At 42.7% G+C, this 19748-nt stretch overlaps 1 protein-coding gene across 2 annotated transcripts in view; it reads right to left on the bottom strand.

Annotated features, from left to right (window-relative positions):
• scn4ab (sodium channel, voltage-gated, type IV, alpha, b) overlaps positions 1–19190 on the bottom strand; it is a 43250-nt gene extending 24060 nt beyond the window's left edge. For both annotated transcript variants that reach the window (XM_085272422.1, XM_085272421.1), the window contains exons 1-5: positions 19108–19190; positions 2693–2871; positions 2472–2609; positions 368–486; positions 186–275 (exon numbers count right to left, since the gene is read on the bottom strand). In XM_085272422.1, the coding sequence (XP_085128548.1) occupies positions 186–275; positions 368–486; positions 2472–2609; positions 2693–2824 (479 nt within the window). In that variant the 5' untranslated portion in view covers positions 2825–2871; positions 19108–19190. The remainder of the gene's footprint in view (positions 1–185; positions 276–367; positions 487–2471; positions 2610–2692; positions 2872–19107) is intronic.
• Positions 19191–19748: the final 558 nt, after the last annotated feature.

Consider the following 19748-nt stretch of genomic DNA (forward strand, 5'->3'; position numbering starts at 1 on the left):
GTGGTGTCATAGAGACATCTGCAGAGACCCACCCACGATTATACTCCAGGGTCTCAGACAGCCACAAAACATGAAAAAACCCCCACACAATAACCTGAAACGTGATGTCACTTTAGAGAGAGAGAGAGAGAGAGAGAGAGAGAGAGAGAGAGAGAGAGTGTGTGTGCGCGCGTGCATGAACTCACTCGACTGTCTTGCTCCATGCTGGTGGGTCACTCATCGTCATAAACGCACAGTTGGTCAGAATTGTTACCATAATGAACAGACTGAATAAAGTTTTATTTGTAAGAAAAAAAATGTCATCCTGTTGTCATAAAGGCATACTGTGACATTATGCAGGTAGGGTGCAAACTATCGTAAAGGATATGAATGAATGAGGACCTTGATGGCTAAGATCCTGAGTGGGTTGAATGGACTCAGCAGGTGACAGGCGGGTTCAGCATTAAACCTGTAGATCACGTTTCCTTTACTGAGCACAATGAAGGTCTGCAGAGAGACAGACAGGTGAGACACAGGTGACAGGCAGACAGGTGGTATGGTGTTTCTCACCATCAGTATCAAATGATAACATGTAGACTAGTTGGGTAAAGTCCCACACAACCTCAAATATCCTCGAGAGGATAAAGAACTGGTCCATTGTTTCAACCATGACAAAAACTGCTCCTCCTGAATCCAGTGTTCTAGTAGCAAATGAACTCTTGTCTCTGGTACCCTGACATAAACAATTCCAGGAAAACTCAAGACGCTGTATAGGTGGAGCATCCACCCTCCAGTTCTCTTTCATAATGATGGGGACCACCTTCCCAGTCTGCCAATCCAGAGGAACCATCCCAGAGCTCCACATTGTGCTGCAGGTGTGTCAACTAGGAATGCCTTACTACTCAAGCTTTTCACAATGAGTACCACCTCATAAAATATATGGCTCTTGGAGTACTATCCTTATCAATTACATTAAAGTACAGTAGTATCGGCCTAATAAACACACCAGATACAGTTTACACAGACAATTTTCTTATGAATGTTATTTTAACTGTCATAAACAGGATGTGACGAGTGATAATAATAACAACTGTACTGCATTAAACCATTCACAGAGGGTGGAATATCCGATCATTAAGTGATGACCTGATGAATCCTGCTTCTGGGTCCAAACCACTCTGCATTTATTAAGGCTGTTGTGTTTTTAGCGTGTTCTCTTTGTATCTTGTTTTATTTAATCTAAAACAGTCAGTGATCACTGTCGGCCTCTCTCGGATTTTACCATTACTATTCATTTTTTAAGCTCAGTTTTTAAAACCTTACAATGTAACTACAGCCCAGCCCATGCAGCAGTATGTTAATGACTAACCTTCTATTGCAGTTGTTCTCCTGACTGAAAATTGGTCCATTAACAGCATCCTGCCATGTGATTACATTTGTTCCTAACCATCGGGAACCCTCTTTGTGTGGAAAAAAAATTGCATTCGTCCTCCAACTTCAGTCACTGCTGTTTGGTTTTCTGTCTTCATTTACGTTGACAGTGAGAGCACTGCTGGCTGCGAAGGTTTACCACTCACTTGCAGAAGAAGCAGATCACATTCTCCTGGCTACCAGGAGCTTCAGCATCCAGGCGATAGTTCCCGACTTACTGACGACATCTCCCGCGCCCCCACCAATTCTCCCGGGGGCCTCTGACTCATCGATGGTGGCTGGGAACGTGGCACCTTGGCACCGCAGAAAAGGGCTGTGTTTTTACCATTAGCGTGACTGCCCTACAACATCCAGGGCTTTTAGAAACTCATGGTGAACCTAATCCACCCTAGGAGCCAGGCCTCCAAGAAACTGCTTAACTGTGTCAGTGACTCACCTCTAGTAATAGGCTAACTAAGCCCAATTCCTTCCCTTGTTCTCAGACTCTGCTAGCTCTACAGAAGCTATGCCAATAGGATTCAGGATGCCCTCAAAGTATTCCTTTCTATGACCAAGTCAGCTGAAGTAAGCAACAACCCACCCTGCTATAAACAGTTTAATTCGAGCACCTCTTTCCCCTTGTGATATTTTGCTTCATCTATAGCCTGAGTTCCCCTTCGCCTGTCGGTACCTGTCAGCTGCCTGTGGAGTCCCACAGGCTAACCAAGCCCAATGGCCCAGTGGCTCTATTCCCCTCTGGTGTCCACAATGTTGATTAGGGATCACGAGAGGTATCAACTGCTTTGCAGCTGCATCTCCTTGCAGCAGCCTAATCAATGAAGGTGTAGAACATTTCCAGCACACCCCCATGATATATTTGGGTGTGCCAGGTGTGTCTGGCATCTGCCCCTGCTACCTGATCCAACTCACCACCAATTGGTGATCAGTTGGCAGTTCAGCTCCTCTCTTCACCTGAGGGCTCAGAACATATGGCCGTAGATATGATAATACAATTACAGAAATGTGTTGTACACTTATGGACATCCTTATGTTCAAACATATATTTCTTTAAACAAAAGCACCTTCTTCGACTGGTAGAAAGGATCCAACTCTTCCAGTGGGGTGTTGAGAAACTCAGGAGGTGGGTCTCCATATATAAGGGGAAGAGGTTTTCCGGCCTCCAGGTCACTGGCTGGTTTAGGAAGATCTTCCTCTGCAATCTGTGGCACAGCCAGAGTATGGATTATATGTTTTCAGAGTCCTGATTACTTATCCTTAGCTGATCAGTCAGTATATTATATACCTCAATGTTGTTCTCCTTTCTTATCTGACATTCCTTTTCTTCAGCTTCATGGCGCCGTTGGATTTCCTCCAGTGATGCTGGTGTGAATCGTTTAAAAATCTCTGAACCAATAGGGGGCAAAAGAGGTGCCATGTTGGCATCATGCAGAATCTCCTGAACTTCCCTAGTTCACCTGTCACCTGTAGGGAAAGAAAATGCAGGGGATTTAAGCCCTTCATTAGAAAGGAGCACCATGATGTCACGGTGAAACTAACTAAAAGCGAACTAAGTCAAACAAGAACCACAAGAAAAATGTGACTGTAAATAAAGTGTGAATAATTACGAGAATCAATCAGAAAGTTCACTGGTAATCTGAAATGACGTGACTATTAAAAATACGTTCTACCTTCCTGCCTGGAGCGTTTAAATGTTGTTCACAGCTCAACACTTTCTCTCATATTTTAGAGTCTTTACCTTGGGCCGGAGCTTCCTGCCGTCATGTGGTAGTTATAAGTAAAGCTAAATCAAAACTACAACATTAAATCAGAATGCAGTATCTCACTATACTTCACTTGAGCTTTCATGTTTTCAGTGTTGCTGGTGTTGACCCCACCCTTGCGTTACTATGGCACCAGCAGCTGTTGAGAGTCATCAATTTAACCCTTGGGTGTAAAATTACAGTGAGTACGATGACCTGGCTCATTCCAACACACACACACACACACACACACACACACACACACACACACACACACACACACACACATCCTTTCAGTGTCTCTACATGATTTTCTTTCATACCCTCTTCACCTCTCATTGAACCCCTACATTGTTTTGTATTTTAGCTGGATATAAACTCATCCACCGTGACTCCGACATGTAGCATGTTATAAAAACTTCTTTCAGTGAATATAATCATCACTATTGATCACACTGATGATTGACTACATTTTACAGTAGACTCAGCAGAGAAACTGCATGTCTCCCAGCTCGTCTGTCAGCTCAGTGACTCTGCTGGTTCCCACAAATATTAGGCTACAGGAAGCTTAATAGAGACGCTCACACACACTTTGAATCAGTCCAAAGAATTCATTATTACCTCAAACACTAAGTAACACCTGTGTTAAAATGTTGTTTCATCACATGTAAGAATAACAGATTTAAAATAAATGTAATAACTTTCACTAACATCAATCAGAACAAACACATTCGTTAACATTCAGCTCAAAACATTAACTCTCATTAAAAGTGCCACTGCTGTGGAAACACAAAACACACACACACACATGCACATTCATGAACATACAAACACATTAAAGCACAATAGGTCAAATGTAACCACAGAAAATCTGATGATGGCACAAAACCAGGCTTACAGTGAGAGCTGCTGTAGCTGCGTCCTCTGATTTAACCTGAAAGTGTGTGTGTGTGCATTTATATGTCTTTGTTTGTCAATGTGTGCATGTGTTTGTGTGTTTGTGTGAATGTTTGTGTGTCCATCAGTGACATGTCATTCAGCCTCTTGTTCTGGTGATAGCCGGCGCCACACACAGACTGACAGACAGTAATGTTTTGATTCACCACAAGATGGCATCAGAGACCACTTTACATCACTTTACATTCACAGTGACCATTTTAAGTAAAAAACCCATTATGACTAATAGTAATAAACATAATTCATGATAGATTAAATCTGACGTCTGTCCAGACTTTGTTATTCTTTAGCTCCTGTCCCGTTGTTAGATTTAGCTGTGTGTATTCCCAGGTGTCTCTCCTTGGCCCTCATCAGCTCTTGTATTTATTCCCTCAGTTTGCCTTAGTCCATTGTCACATCATCTTGTTTCCTGCTTATCGTACCTCCTATTTTGTAATTTTCCAGAGTTCAAGTCGGTTTCCTAGCTGCCAGTGTGTCTGTTTTTTTGGCATGTTGGTTTTCCATCAATAAAAGATTATGTCATTTGAATGCCTGCCTAACTAAGAGGTCTTCATTAAACCTGACATCCAGAGAAGTTCTTAAGTCCCCACATGGTTTGATCGTGTTCTGGTCCTAATGGTGGCAGTGAAACCTCACTGTTAATGCATAAGGCCGGAATTCACAGCAGTATGAGGACCTGATTCGTGACGTCTAACACGGATCAAAAAAGTCTGTTTATATGCAGATGACATTCTGATTTTGTGTTCACATCGACAACAAGCAGTTTTCCAGCACAAATCTTCAGCCTGTGAATCCAGAATATTTCATAAACTTCCCTGGAAAACATTCAGCTGCAGAAAAGGAAAAAGGAGATTTTATCAAGCTGACTGAGCTTCTTAAAGGCTTTCCTTTGTCCACAATCGAATCCCGTTTATCTGAAAAACTTTTTTTTTACACCTTTAAGGAAGGAAAGGAAAGTCTGAGTGACTCCGAGAACAAAATACATAAATCAGCTCACACTAACACTATCAGAGGGCACACACCCACAGATGCATTAAAAGCAGAAGGACTTTTCTCTATCGGTGTGACACAACATCATCACACCCTGCTGGAACAACAACACAGATAACTCTGCGTGTGTGTGTGTGTGTGTGTGTGTAACCATAGCCTGCAGAATGCTGTTGGATGTGCTCAGTAACGTTTGGTATTTCCTGTCTCCCTCTTGGCTCTGTTGGTCTTTGAGCAGGAAGTGAATGACAGACTACAGCTGCAGACGCCTCCTACAGGCAGGGGGTGCTGTTCCACATTTCATTTTAAAGAAACATTTATTCAGTTATTTGGGAACTTAAACATCATACCAACTTGAACATCATAACAACCTGTTCCCCAAAGAACAGTCTAAGGTGTGTGTGTGTCTTTAAGTCTTTGTAAATCGGTGAGCAATATTTAAACTATATCGACTTTAAACAGCACAGCGTGTGACCACAGAGCACCAATATGAAACAGCTGACTGTCATGTGACTAATGTAGGGCCTGTCATTCAGTCTGAATTTACCACAATTTGCAGCAATAATAACAAATACACACACACACAGAGGGTTTCCATACTGAGCTCGTCTTCAGATCACCTTCTGTTGGTGCTCACCTCACTCTTTCTACTGATCCAAAACATGGAGGACAGAAAGTGACCACATGACAGAAACAAAGACTGCAGTCGTGTCCTGAGACTTGGAGCTACCTGAACAATCTTCATGTGAGAGACAGATGGGAGCTCCGATATGTGAGCGAGCTGCCTTCTGTTGGAATGGAATCATTTCAGTGTCTCACTCACTGTTTTTCTATTGCACAGAGTTAGAAGACTGTGTGATGCATGAGTACAGAGCTAGCCTATGTCTGACATTGCACACTAACGTTGACTTTCCCGTTAGAGTTTCTGACTCTTACCTCCGTGACGTGGTTTGCTTTGTGCAGAACCGTCGCTCACTGTTTACCACAGCTGTTTGAAGTTTTTATATTATTAGTAATGTTTTGTCTTTCTGTGTGTCATGATTGGATGGCTGGAACCTCCTGAAGATCTGAACAGCAAAGCTCTGCAGTCATCTACTTAAATCAATTCAGAAGTGCTGATGGCTGTTTTTGAACTGTTTAACGTCACCCCAGCTGGTTTGTGGTTTGTTGCAGACAAATTTGTCTTGTCTGAATATTGTCAGTGTCAAATTTTGCTGTGTGAGTTTCTCTGATTGAGACGTTCCCAAGTTCACTGACAGCAAGTTCAGATTCTACAATTTCTCTCTGAAATCTCTGCGGACAAGAACCAAGCTGCAGAGTCGAGCAGCTGACAGACACCAGCACACACACACGCAAACATGGAGATACACACACACACACACACACACACGTGCTTCTGTCTGTACGGATTCTGCGAGGATCACATTGCAAATCAGATGCCAAGAAACTTGTAACTATAAATCCTCCAACCTTCTGCCATCACGCATGTGTGCATGTGTGGGTGTTTCATTCAGTTATGCTTCTCTTCAACTCTGAAAACTACATTAAATAAAAACAGGTTATGCCGGCTTGTACACATACACGAGAGACACGAGAGTTCTTCCTTACTGATGTTTACTGTGCTTCTCTTAACATACACAGGTACACCGTAGAACTGGTGAATACAAATGTACAAGAAAACTATATTTCAGCATTAAAACATATTGCAATATAAAATTCACAAAATATAAACAAACATACCACTTTGGCCTGCAAGTAGACAAACCGGTGTAATTGGAACTTAGGACTTATTTCTTCTTTAACATTCACACGGCTAGACCGTCACCATGAGCAGCTTCTCTGACCTTACTTCCCAAAACAGGAAGTAACCTCTGCTCTTACCTTATACTTACAAAATTAACCGGTTATTTTCCATGTATCAAATTAACTGTACACCAATCCGGTATGCAAAAAAAAAAGGAAAATGTTTATGCTCAACATAAAAATAAAACATACAAAATAAAATGCGTTAATTACATTATCATTACAAGAGCTGGTCAAAATGTGGTCAAATACTAACATTTCACCAACTGTTACACAGGTTATAAATTAACACAACAAAGAGGCAGGTAAAAATGAATGGCAAAATACTCAAATAAGGAAAACAAAACAGGATGCCTCTGTATTTTCTCCCGGAGCTCAGGCTCTGGAAGACAAAGCAGGAAGATTTTAAGAGTTGGGATTAACAGAGGTTCTTATCAGTTTTGTTCCACTTATGGAGGATTGTATGTATCCTCATTTCCTGCCTCTAAATACAACCTGCTGTGTCCTGCACTAAACTATTCAGTGTGAACATATCAGTGTCAGGGTTCCTGGGTCGGTGACCCAGTGTTTTCAGTTTTGTTCATGTTCAGTTTATTTTTCCACTTCCATGTGCTCACTTCCTGCTTTTCCTGTGTCAGCTCGTCTTGTGTCATTAGCCAGATTATGTTCAGCTGTGTACTCACCGGTCTCTCATTATCATCCTCATCAGTCTGTGTATTTAAGCCCTCTGTTTCTACTCGTTCACGGTCATGTCATTGATGTTGTTCCTGTCGCGTGTTCAGTTCAGTCATCCAGCCAGTTAGTCTACCAGTCCGTTAAGTTCAGCCAGCCGTCCTATCATCTTTTGTCTCCATGTTCAATAAACCTCATTCTGCACCAAGAGTCCTGCGTGTGGGTCATCTCTTCCTCGCCTCCGCACACAACCTCTGACAATCAGGCTCTGTGAGATTAGGAAACTGAAGAAAATCTCAAAGATATGTTAGAAGAAATGTGCAAAAATAAGTTTATTACAGGAAAATTACCTCATGATATTTACCGAGCAAAGCCACTGACAGATGAGAAACCATGAAATCGTTGTTTTCCTTAATTTTATCCATGTATCTATTTAACTGTAAAGTGTTGTGTCATTCATTAGTTAACCTGGCATGCAATTTTTAATAATGCCGGTACACAAGGTGTCCCCGCAATTTAACACAATTTAAAACAACGTGTTATTTAATAGATGTCTGAAAAAATTTGTTTATTTCAGTTTTATTATTTCTTGATATTTTTTGCTTCTAAGACCAGCGTCTCCTGATCCTAGGCGACAGATAAGAGAGACCTTGATCAGGATTCACACTAAACAAAATAAGTTTAACTCTAGAAGACGTTTCTGAAACTAAGATTGTATCACTTAATGTTACTATTGGTAGCTTTAACTGATACATTTGATATGATGTTAGCCAATTTTCCCACTCTATCACACTGATGGTTTAAAGACTTTGCCCATTAAAAGGCTGCCATCTCCTGGTTAGTGTAACGTTAGCCCCATTTTCGTTGTGGTTTAGTCTGTGTCATTCACTCAGAAACACTCAGTTGTCTTTTATGTATTCAGCTTGTGAAGAAGACGCCATGATTAGTGGGCCTGAATGTATTCAGTGATTATCTGTTGAAAATGACAACAAATAACTTTTTAGTTGTCATCTTAAGGTCGTGCTTGTGGCACCATGTGGGGCAGTTTGCAGGTTAAGCTGCAGGATTTTGGAATCCTGTTTTCGGTGAATTCTGTTAACCCTTAAAGTAGAGCTTCCCAAAGTGTGGGGCCAACCCCCTACAGGGGGCGCAGAGCCATTGCAGGAGGGGCACTGTATGAAAAGGAAAATAAATAAATAAACGCTTGGACACTGCTAGCATAATGGACAGGTTTGTGACGGGGCTCCCCAGGGCTCTAGACTAACTTTTTGCCATGGGGGCACCGGTGCGCCTAACTTTAAAAAAAATAGGTGCACCGGCACAAAAGTTAGGCGCACTCCAATTTTTCAACCGCATCACTTAACACCGCAGTTTTACATGTGCAGTTTTTTGGGGGGGAAATTGCAGTCCATACAGACAACATTCACTTCTGAATGATTAACAGTCTTGTGCTTAAAGTGCTTTGTCAATATTGTAGAAAATGTCAAACTTAATCATCATCTCGGCCTCCTCTGACGACCTTTTTGCTGCTGTCCGCTGCTGAAAGGCAGTGGTAGAGGGACACTTGGGCAGTGTATTTATTGCAGCATATAATGTGTTTTCTGGATACACTGTGCTTTTTCAGCATTCACAGATTGATGGCACCGTGTCAGAGCACTGGCTATGAATTTCAGACAGATCAGGCCTTAACATAACAAAAAAGTTATCAATACAGGGAGTGCAGAATTATTAGGCAAATGAGTATTTTGTCCACATCATCCTCTTCATGCATGTTGTCTCACTCCAAGCTGTATAGGCTCGAAAGCCTACTACCAATTAAGCATATTAGGTGATGTGCATCTCTGTAATGAGAAGGGGTGTGGTCTAATGACATCAACACCCTATATCAGGAGTGCATAATTATTAGGCAACTTCCTTTCCTTTGGCAAAATGGGTCAAAAGAAGGACTTGACAGGCTCAGAAAAGTCAAAAATAGTGAGATATCTTGCAGAGGGATGCAGCAGTCTCAAAATTGCAAAGCTTCTGAAGCGTGATCATCGAACAATCAAGCGTTTCTGTCATGGTCCTGTGGCCATGACTCAGTGACTTTGTGTTTATGTTCTTTATTGTTATTACTTTCATTATTATTTGTGGCTGTTTTGGGATGGTTTGTGTTTGGGATTTTAGATACTGGGTTCTGGGTTTGTGCTCCCTCTATTGGTCCCTGGTGTTAGTGTTCCCCTGTCTCGTCAGGTTAATCAGGTCCAGCTGTTTCCCCCACCTGTGTGTGATTTCCCAGTGTCTCTCTGTGTACTTATAGTGTGTGTTTTCCTCTGCTCCTCGTCGCATCGTCTGTGTTCACACCCTGTGAAATTCCCTGCGTGCTCTCCCTGCTGTTTCTCACTTCGATGTTCAGGTTTGCCACTCCTTGGCTTAGTTTCTCCCAGTTTAGTTCATCCTTAGTTCTGTTTGCCATCTCCACTTTATGTTTGGTATTGTTAATAAATCACCCTCACGTCTGAATAAGTGCTGCATTTGAGTCCTCCTTTCCACCCTTCACACGGCCGCTGACCCGAGCCGTGACAGTTTCATTCAAAATAGTCAACAGGGTCGCAAGAAGCGTGTGGAAAAACCAAGGCGCAAAATAACTGCCCATGAACTGAGAAAAGTCAAGCGTGCAGCTGCCAAGATGCCACTTGCCACCAGAGCTGCAACATCACTGGAGTACCCAAAAGCACAAGGTGTGCAATACTCCGAGACATGGCCAAGGTAAGAAAGGCTGAAAGACGACCACCACTGAACAAGACACACAAGCTGAAACGTCAAGACTGGGCCAAGAAATATCTCAAGACTGGTTTTTCTAAGGTTTTATGGACTGATGAAATGAGAGTGAGTCTTGATGGGCCAGATGGATGGGCCCGTGGCTGGATTGGTAAAGGGCAGAGAGCTCCAGTCCCACTCAGACGCCAGCAAGGTGGAGGTGGAGTACTGGTTTGGGCTGGTATCATCAAAGATGAGCTTGTGGGGCCTTTTCGGGTTGAGGATGGAGTCAAGCTCAACTCCCAGTCCTACTGCCAGTTTCTGGAAGACACCTTCCTCAAGCAGTGGTACAGGAAGAAGTCTGCATCCTTCAAGAAAAACATGATTTTCATGCAGGACAATGCTCCATCACACGCGTCCAAGTACTCCACAGCGTGGCTGGCAAGAAAGGGTATAAAAGAAGAAAAACTAATGACATGGCCTCCTTGTTCACCTGATCTGAACCCCATTGTGGTCCATCATCAAATGTGAGATTTACAAGGAGGGAAAACAGTACACCTCTCTGAACAGTGTCTGGGAGGCTGTGGTTGCTGTTGCACGCAATGTTGATGGTGAACAGATCAAAACACTGACAGAATCCATGGATGGCAGGCTTTTGAATGTCCTTGCAAAGAAAGGTAGCTATATTGGTCGCTGATTTGTTTTTGTTTTGTTTTTGAATGTCAGAAATGTATATTTGTGAATGTGGAGATGTTATATTGGTGTCACTGGTAAAAATAAATAATTGAAATGGGTATATATTTGTTTTTTGTTAAGTTGCCTAATAATTATGCACAGTAATAGTCACCTGCACACACAGATATCCCCCTAAAATAGCTAAAACTAAAAACAAACTAAAAACGACTTCCAAAAACATTCAGCTTTGATATTAATGAGTTTTTTGGGTTCATTGAGAACATGTTTGTTGTTCAATAATAAAATTATTCCTCAAAAATACAACTTGCCTAATAATTCTGCACTCCCTGTAGTTCTTTTCATCTTTTCTTGTTACCCACAGCTACATCTACTTCTGTCAGGCCTAGGCTGCTCACTAGGGCTGGGTATCATCACTGATTTCTATAATCCATTCGATTCCGGTTCTCAACATCCTGATTCGATTCAATTTAGCCTCAGAAAGTCAGAAATATTATAATTCTGATCATTCATCAGTACTGATACATGTGAGACTTCATCAGAATTGTGAACATCACTGCAGATGCCTTTGTGTCAAAGTAACTGAGAATAAAACAAAAAAATTTAAAAAGTTAGAATTTCTTCAGTACTGAACAGCAGAAATTAGGCTTTCTTGTCCGAGGTCATTTAAGTGAAAAAAGGAAAAAGAAAAAGACAGCGGCCGACAGCGCTGTAAACAACGGTACACTGATGGGTAATAAGCGAATGAATAATGCAAAAAACAGAGATTTGAGACGGGAAACTGTTTTTGAAGTACAGGGGGAGAGAGAGAGAGAGAGAGAGAGAGAGAGCTGTGCATGAAGTGTGATTTTTATCGTGGTGGAAGCAAAACAGCAAAACTCAGAGGGAATTCATGACGACATTTATCAAATATGAAGCGTAGTTTGCTGCTTCTTTTGCTGCTGGCTCGGTGAATTTTGGTTGGAGAGACAAAACCTGCAGCTCAGAATCAGCGCAAAAAGACGTAAATACAGAGCAGACCCGACGCATCAGAATCGCTAAGCTCCGACAGCGTGTCTGTCTGCGGGCCGTCGGGTGAGAAAGCTGAGAAAGACAAAGCTGATTCTTATGTGTCGGGTCCGCTCTGTATTTACGCCTTTGTGTGGAATCCGTGTACCTGCTCTCATTTGCTGTTTGGTGGTTGTTGAAATAGTTTTTTGAGCTTTAATCTGAGAATCTGGCGTTTCTGGCAAAACACAGTTATATTTAAAATTCAATTCAGGATTTAATGAATCGGTATCGCTTTATTCAAGCTACTTACCTCCCTCTTCCACCTGCACTTTCAACTGGACCATGGCCAATCAGAGAGGTCCCGCCCCTGACTATCTCTGATTGGTTTAGTCCATGATAGGGGCATAATGTGTGTCTGTTGTTGACCACACGGAGAGTTGCAGAGATTTATTTATTTATTTTTTTGTTACCCGAACAGTTGGTTGCACCGGTGCGACCAAATTTTTTTTTAGTCGCACCACTGAAAAGTTTGGTCGCATTTGTGACCAAATTGGTTGCATTCTAGAGTCCTGGGGCTCCCACACAAACACAATACAGGAGATGAAGCATCGCTGAATATGTTTCCAAACCAACTTCATTCTAAGCCAAAGACTAGAAAATATGGTGAAGCATGTCTGCCCTTTGGCTTCACCTGCACAAATGCCAAGGTAGGTCTCCCTGCAGAATTGGTTTTCCTTGCGTCGGGAACACGCGCTGGGCTCTTCAAATCACGGACAAACAGAGTCCCACAGCTGTTTATGTTTTTGAACCCATTTTGCACAAAGAGGCACATTGATAGCAGTGTTGAATATTATTACACAGGAAAAAAAACAACTACAACTAAAATAATCACACCGTGACACCTCTGCCTTTCTAAATGTATATGTAAGCGTGTAAAACCTGCAGATTGTCAGATTAACAGTATTTTGTCTCTATCTGCCATTCTGCAATTCATCTCATGGTAAATGGCCTGTATTTTATATAGCGCTTTACTAGTCCCTAAGGACCCCAAAGAGCTTTACATATCCAGTCATCCACCCATTCACACACACATTCACACACTGGTGATGGCAAGCTACATTGTAGCCACAGCCACCCTGGGGCGCACTGACAGAGGCGAGGCTGCCGGACACTGGCGCCACCGGGCCCTCTGACCACCACCAGTAGGCAACGGGTGAAGTGTCTTGCGCAAGGATACAACGGGGCTCGAACCGGCAACCGTCCGATTACAAGGCGAACTCCCAACTCTTGAGCCACGATCGCCCCTGTAAACATGTAAACAATAACGTGGTGCACAGCGTGACGTGAAAAAAAGGCACATACCTTTGACGTTGCGTGACGAACTCTGTATTCCTCGTCCACACGTAAACGCAAAAAAGGAGTTTAAAAAAAACCTGTTTTCGGTGATTCGAAGCGCAGTTTACGTGTGGTTTACCCGTGTAGAATCAGAATCAGAATCAGAATGGGGTTTATTGCCAAATGTTGAGCAGGTTTACAACATTAGGAAATTGCTGCGGTGCTTCAGTGCAAACATAGTGTCATAAATAGCACTTAAATAGACATGGAAAAAAATAAAAGTAGGGATAAGAATTAAAAGTGCTACGTGGGAAGATATGTGCATGAGATATACATGAGATATATACATGAGAATAAGAATTAAGAGTGCTACGTTGAAAGATATATACATGAGTGCAGGTGGTGATCAGTGCCAAACATGGAATGATGCAGTGAACACAGCGTAGGGTCATGTGTTAGTGGTGGGAACAGTCATATGGTTATTGTTCATGTGTCCAACAGCAGAGGGGAAGAAACTGTTCTTATGGCGAGAGGTTCTGGTGCGAATGGACCGGAGCCTCCTGCCTGAGGGGAGCAGGTCAAACAGACTGTGTCCAGGGTGAGAAGGGTCAGCTGAGATCCGAGCTGCACGCCGCAATGTCCTGGAGGTGTACAGGTCCTGCAAAGATGGGAGTCTGCAGCCAATCACCTTCTCAGCAGAGCGCACAACACGCTGCAGTCTCTGTTTGTCCCTGATAGTGGCTCCAGCGTACCACACGGTGATGGAGGAGGTGAGGATGGACTCGATGATTGCAGTGTAGAACTGCATCATCGTCCGTGTTGGCAGGTTGAATTTCTTCAGCTGCCTCAGGAAGTACATCCTCTGCTGGGCTTTCTTGATGACGGAGGTGATGGTGGGCTCCCACTTCAGGTCCTGGGTGATGGTGGTACCCAGGAAGCGGAATGAGTCCACAGAGGTGATGGGGGTGTCAGTCAGGATGATGGAGGGGAGTGGGGCTGTGTGCTTCCTGAAGTCCACAATAATCTCCACTGTCTTCTGGGCATTCAGCACCAGGTTGTTGTGGCTGCACCAGGACACCAGACGTTCAACCTCCCTCCTGTAGGCAGACTCGTCCCCGTCCGAGATGAGTCCAATAACGGTGGTGTCATCTGCAAACTTGATTAGCTTGACAGACTGGTGGGTGGAGGTGCAGCAGTTGGTGTACAGGGAGAAGAGCAGAGGAGAAAGAACACAGCCCTGAGGGGAGCCGGTGCTGATGGTCCGGGAGTCCGAGACATTCTTTCCCAGCCTCACATGCTGCTTCCTGTCCGTCAGGAAGTCAGTGATCCACCGGCAGATGGGATCAGGCACATTCATCTGGGAAAGCTTGCCTCGGAGATGGTCTGGAAGGATGGTGTTGAAGGCAGAGCTGAAGTCCACAAACAGGATCCTGGCGTAGGTTCCTGGGGAGTCCAGATGCTGCAGGATGAAGTGTAGGGCCATGTTGATGGCGTCGTCTACAGACCTGTTGGCTCTATATGCAAACTGCAGGGGGTCCAGGAGGGGGGCCGTGAGGGTCCTGAGATGGGAGAGAACTAGGCGCTCAAAAGACTTCATGACCACAGATGTCAGAGCCACGGGTCTGTAGTAATTTAGTCCAGTGATCCTAGGTTTCTTGGGGACAGGGATTATGGTGGAGGACTTGAAGCAGGAAGGCACATGACATGCCTGCAGTGAGGAGTTGAAAATGCCAGAAAACACTGGGGCCAGCTCGTTTGCACAGTGTCTGAGGGTGGCAGGAGACACACCGTCTGGGCCGGGAGCTTTTCGAGCATTCAGACTCTTAAACTGCTTCCTCACATCTGCTTCATGAATATGAAGAGTTGTGGTGGGAGGAGGTGGTGTGAAATCCTCTTTTGTGTGGGGTGAGGAGGGGGGTGTTGTAGGTGAACGGTTTGAAGGTGGTGATGGCTCTATGGAGGGGGGAGAGGTGGGGGAATTAGTGTCCAAAGTGTCTCTATTGTTGGGGCCGTTGGAGGTGTGAAGGCTGCCTGATGGCTCGTCAAAACGGCAGTAGAAGTCGTTTAGGTGTAGGTGTGGACGTAGCGTAAAAGAATTAGTAGTGTATTTTATTACTACCTGTAATTTATTGCAGTTTACTTGTATTTGCTTAATTGTTTACTAAATGTTTCAGGTGTTAAATAAACCGCAATGGAGTAACAAAATATGGGTGTGTGTGGTTGGAGGATGTGTTTGTGGTGGGGGGGGGAGCAACATTTTTCTTGTAAAACTAAGGGGGGCCCAGCAAAAAACGTTTGGGAACCACTGCCTTAAAGTATGATACGATGGAATTATCAGTTATTTAAATAGCTAACATTAACTTGTTGGACGATTCATGCTTACCAGAGGTGACTAATGCTACTTTATTTGAGGTTGGATAAAGGTAAATTTACAGTTTACTAAAGTTAGTACTACTGTGAAACACACAGGTGAACTTGGCACCAGTTTCACTTGTAGAGTTTTTTTTCTGTAAATGAAACACTCTTTCTGGAACTAGTTCTCCTTATGCTAACATTTAGCATCAGCATTAGATAAAGTTTATTTGTCTACATTTTTCTGCTCATTGGCACTGCCTGGTGGTGAAACCTGTGTAACACACCGTGACATATTTATCAGGTTAAACATGTACAAGATATGAAAGACTGACAAGAAGACAAATTGTACTCTCTATGGAAATAACAGCATTAACCAAAGTTAAGTTCATGTAGCTAATCCTGACTGTAACTGAACTTGCCTGACATCTACTCAGGCAAGTTCAAGTGATGTGGTTACTGTCGTATCTGTGAGCAACTGAACTCTCCATGTGTGAAGAGGCCAAGCATGTAAAGGTGCAGAGGCTGACATAGGTTAAATTTGTACCCATCAGGCATGGAAGCTTTATCTTCCCAATCTCTGGCTGTAGTCCTTATTTCATATAAATGTCATTAATATGTAGGGTTAATCTTTAGATCAGATTTTCAATTGACCCTGGTGATGTTACTCCTCACACAGTTACTGAGGAGATCCTTTCACCCTTTACTTGATCAACAAAAAAGGTAGCAAAAAGCTGAAGTGAGTCATGCAACATTGTTTGTTACGAAACTACTGTTAATAGTTACTTACGAATCCTTGAGGCCAAGTCCATAACATGTAACTGTTTCAATTAGATTGATTGTCATTTTAACTGACTTTTTTATTTTTGTTTGAATTTTATGGAATTTTATTTTATTTTTTATTTGTATTCTTTCACTTATTGTTGCATGTGTGTTGTTGCTGCCTGTGTTTGAGTCATTTCTGTAACTGTGAGACATCTGCTGCTGCCTATCTTGGCCAGGTCTCCCTTGAAAATGAGGTTTTTAATCTCAATGGGATCTTCCTGGTTAAATAAAGGTTAATAAATAAATAAATAATAACTGACAACCCACTGGAGGAGAAAAAGACATTCTAGTACTTCTAAATGAATACAACAAAGAACCAAAAACTAACAGCACCTTGTCAAAGTCATTCAACGCAAGATCAAGACATGAAACATGATGAACAAAGCTGAAAGTGCTACTGTCACATCTGCTGAGGCAGACGGAGATGAGAGATTGTGGTCCCAAATGCAGATGGAGACAGAGACGGAGAAGGCTTTAACAGAACACTGCACAACTACAATACAAAAACCTGAACCGCGAAACCTGGAACCTGGGAAACATAAGGGAGGTAAGCAGATGAGCCAACAACAGGAAAGACAAAGGACTAACCACACAGAGGAGAGCCAGATGGAATGAATCTGTACATGTAAATGTCTTTGACATATTGATTATGAAGAGCTTTGGAAAACACATCTGACAGGGTTATGTGTTGGGAATGAGAATGCTCTGGACTCTGACAGCCTCTGCTTTAGGATGTCATGGGTTTTCCTGGGGACCTGAACACTTGAATAAATTGTTGCATTCTTATTTACAAAGCCTGGGGCATTTATTGCTAAAGAATGTCACAGTAGCAGACCATCCATCCATCCATTCACTTCCACTTATCCTTTTCAGGGTAACGGGGGGCGCTGGAGCCTATCCCAGCTGTCATAGGGTGAGAGGCGGGGCACACCCTGGACAGGTCGCCAGTCTGTTGCACACAGAGACAGACAACCATTCGCGCTCGCATTCACTCCCGCATTCACACCTATACCTGCAGACCTAACCTACCCAACCCGGGCAGCAGCATAACTTATGTATGGAGTACAGGCCTGTGAGGCTAGAAGCTGCTAGCACACGTGATTAAACTATTGCACCTGTCGGTTCTCAAGAAAAGCTCGTTTTAGCAACCGGATATGTGATCATCAATTTAAACGAAATGTTTCCTGGTCAGAAGCTGCCACTTCATCTTATAGCAAACATAGCATCCTGATCTGACTCTAATAGTGCTAATGTGACCAGCTCAATGCCATTTCCTGTGGCAGACTCTTAACCTTTTGGTGTGACCCTCCTCTGTTAGTGCTCAGCTTTGCTGCAGCCACACAGGGCTATATTGGAAAGCAGCAGTTGTTGGTCCCAGCAGTTGTTAATATCTGATCCCTGATCAGCTTCTTCACTACAGTCAGCTGGCCTATAAATAATGTCTGCTGGCTTACCTTAAACTCTAAACCCAGTCAGTGCTTCGTCTTATAAAACCCAACCCTCTTTACAACTATTAAAGTCTGAGTCGCATTTAGGGTGGATAATGTAGCATAGTAATGCTAACCTCCATAATCACAAGGTGCTGCTGCAGTGTGCTGCATACACGAGATCAACGTCATCATCTGCCAGAAAGATGTTAAAGAAGGAGCACTCTGGTTTCTCCGACTTACACATTGGGCAGTAAATAAGAAGTGCGTCAGCCACTTCAGATACTCCTGCTTGTTTAAACTGTGAGCTATTATCATCTTACGCTATCATTCCCTGAAGCATGTTTCTTGACACGTCATAAAACCATGGCAACAAGACAAATTTATTTTGCCTTTTTATATTTCTAGCAGCAAAAGCATGAAGTGAAACAATCAGAGTTCATCCTCATAATTCGAGCTTACAGACACTCAGCAAACATGCCAAACCTGCAAGCACAGGCCACTCAACTGAACATTCCTGTGAGGCTTTCACACAAGTTTCAAGTAGAGAGACTGGTCACTATAGGGGAAATTCAAAAGTCCAAACCTGCCTGGAAAGATTAAATGATTCTGTGTTTTTGGTTTTTAAAGCGCCTTGAGGCGACTTATGTTGTGATTTGGCGCTATATAAATAAAATAAAATTGAATTGAATCTTTGCATAAAAGAAGAGCAGTTTGGTTAAAGTGAGTCTACTTTTGATTTACTTTGATATTTTTTTCATTTAAGCTAAAAAGTGTCTGATGATGTGCAGATATGATGACAGAGGGTATCAGGTTAACAGCAACGCAACAGGTGTAACACACACACACACACACACACACACACACACACACACACAGTGTACTGAGAAGCAGGACAATAACGAGGATCGGTTGTTTCAAAGTGAAAACTAAAGCATGAAATCCTGCTCTTACATTTAAATCAGAATCCAAATCACTTTGAATCTTTGGTGAAAATTGTAATTTTAGACATTTTTTGTAAATTTTAAAGTTTTCAGACTAACAGATGAAAACGTGTCTTTAATTATCACAAAAAACTGCTCCATAAACAAATGAAAAGGTCAACAACAAACCAATGTCTTGAGTCTATAAAATCTTAGGTTTCACTTCATGTCCAAAAACATAAAGTTCAGACTCACCTGCTTCTGCTGTTTCTTCCACAATAAATCCAGTAAACATCAGTCACAGCACCATGCTGCCTGTCCGTATGTCTCTCTCCGTCTCAGGTCTTCTGGCCTCGCTTTACTTTACGTCTCTGGCTGAAACTTGAGAGGTCAGGTAGTGTGTCAGCACACTCTCACACACTCTCTCTCTCTCACTCTGTCACACACACACACACACACACACGTTCAGCAGTTCCCATCAGAACTTTATGAAATCCTTTCTGACAACATAAAATTATCAACCCCTCATTTAAAATAATAAAAGAGACATTTAGTAAGATCAACAGATTAATTGGTCAAAAATATATTTGTTTTTAAAGATGCATGATATATGACATGCATTCCTATGTGAGACATGACAACTGAGGAGCTTGAATCTAAAATGTCTCTTGAAAGCAGAATCTCACCAAGGCTAAGCTAGATTCAACGTAAGTTTTTGTCACAACAGTCATAAAAAGCTTTTATGCAGCCATGAGAGGAATTGAAAGTCCTGCAGCATACTTTCCCTCCACAGGCAGGCTGGAGGATTTTCCCATCAGACCTTGGCTTGAGCAGAATATCTCAGGAGATCAGATCATCTGTACTGCACAAACATGTCTGCCCCCTCCCTGAGCCTG

This window comes from Mchenga conophoros, linkage group LG4 (assembly GCF_057382185.1).
Source record: "Mchenga conophoros isolate Kocher_MC1m ecotype Shallow Benthic linkage group LG4, M_conophoros_male_GT1.1, whole genome shotgun sequence".
Taxonomy (NCBI): domain Eukaryota; kingdom Metazoa; phylum Chordata; class Actinopteri; order Cichliformes; family Cichlidae; genus Mchenga; species Mchenga conophoros.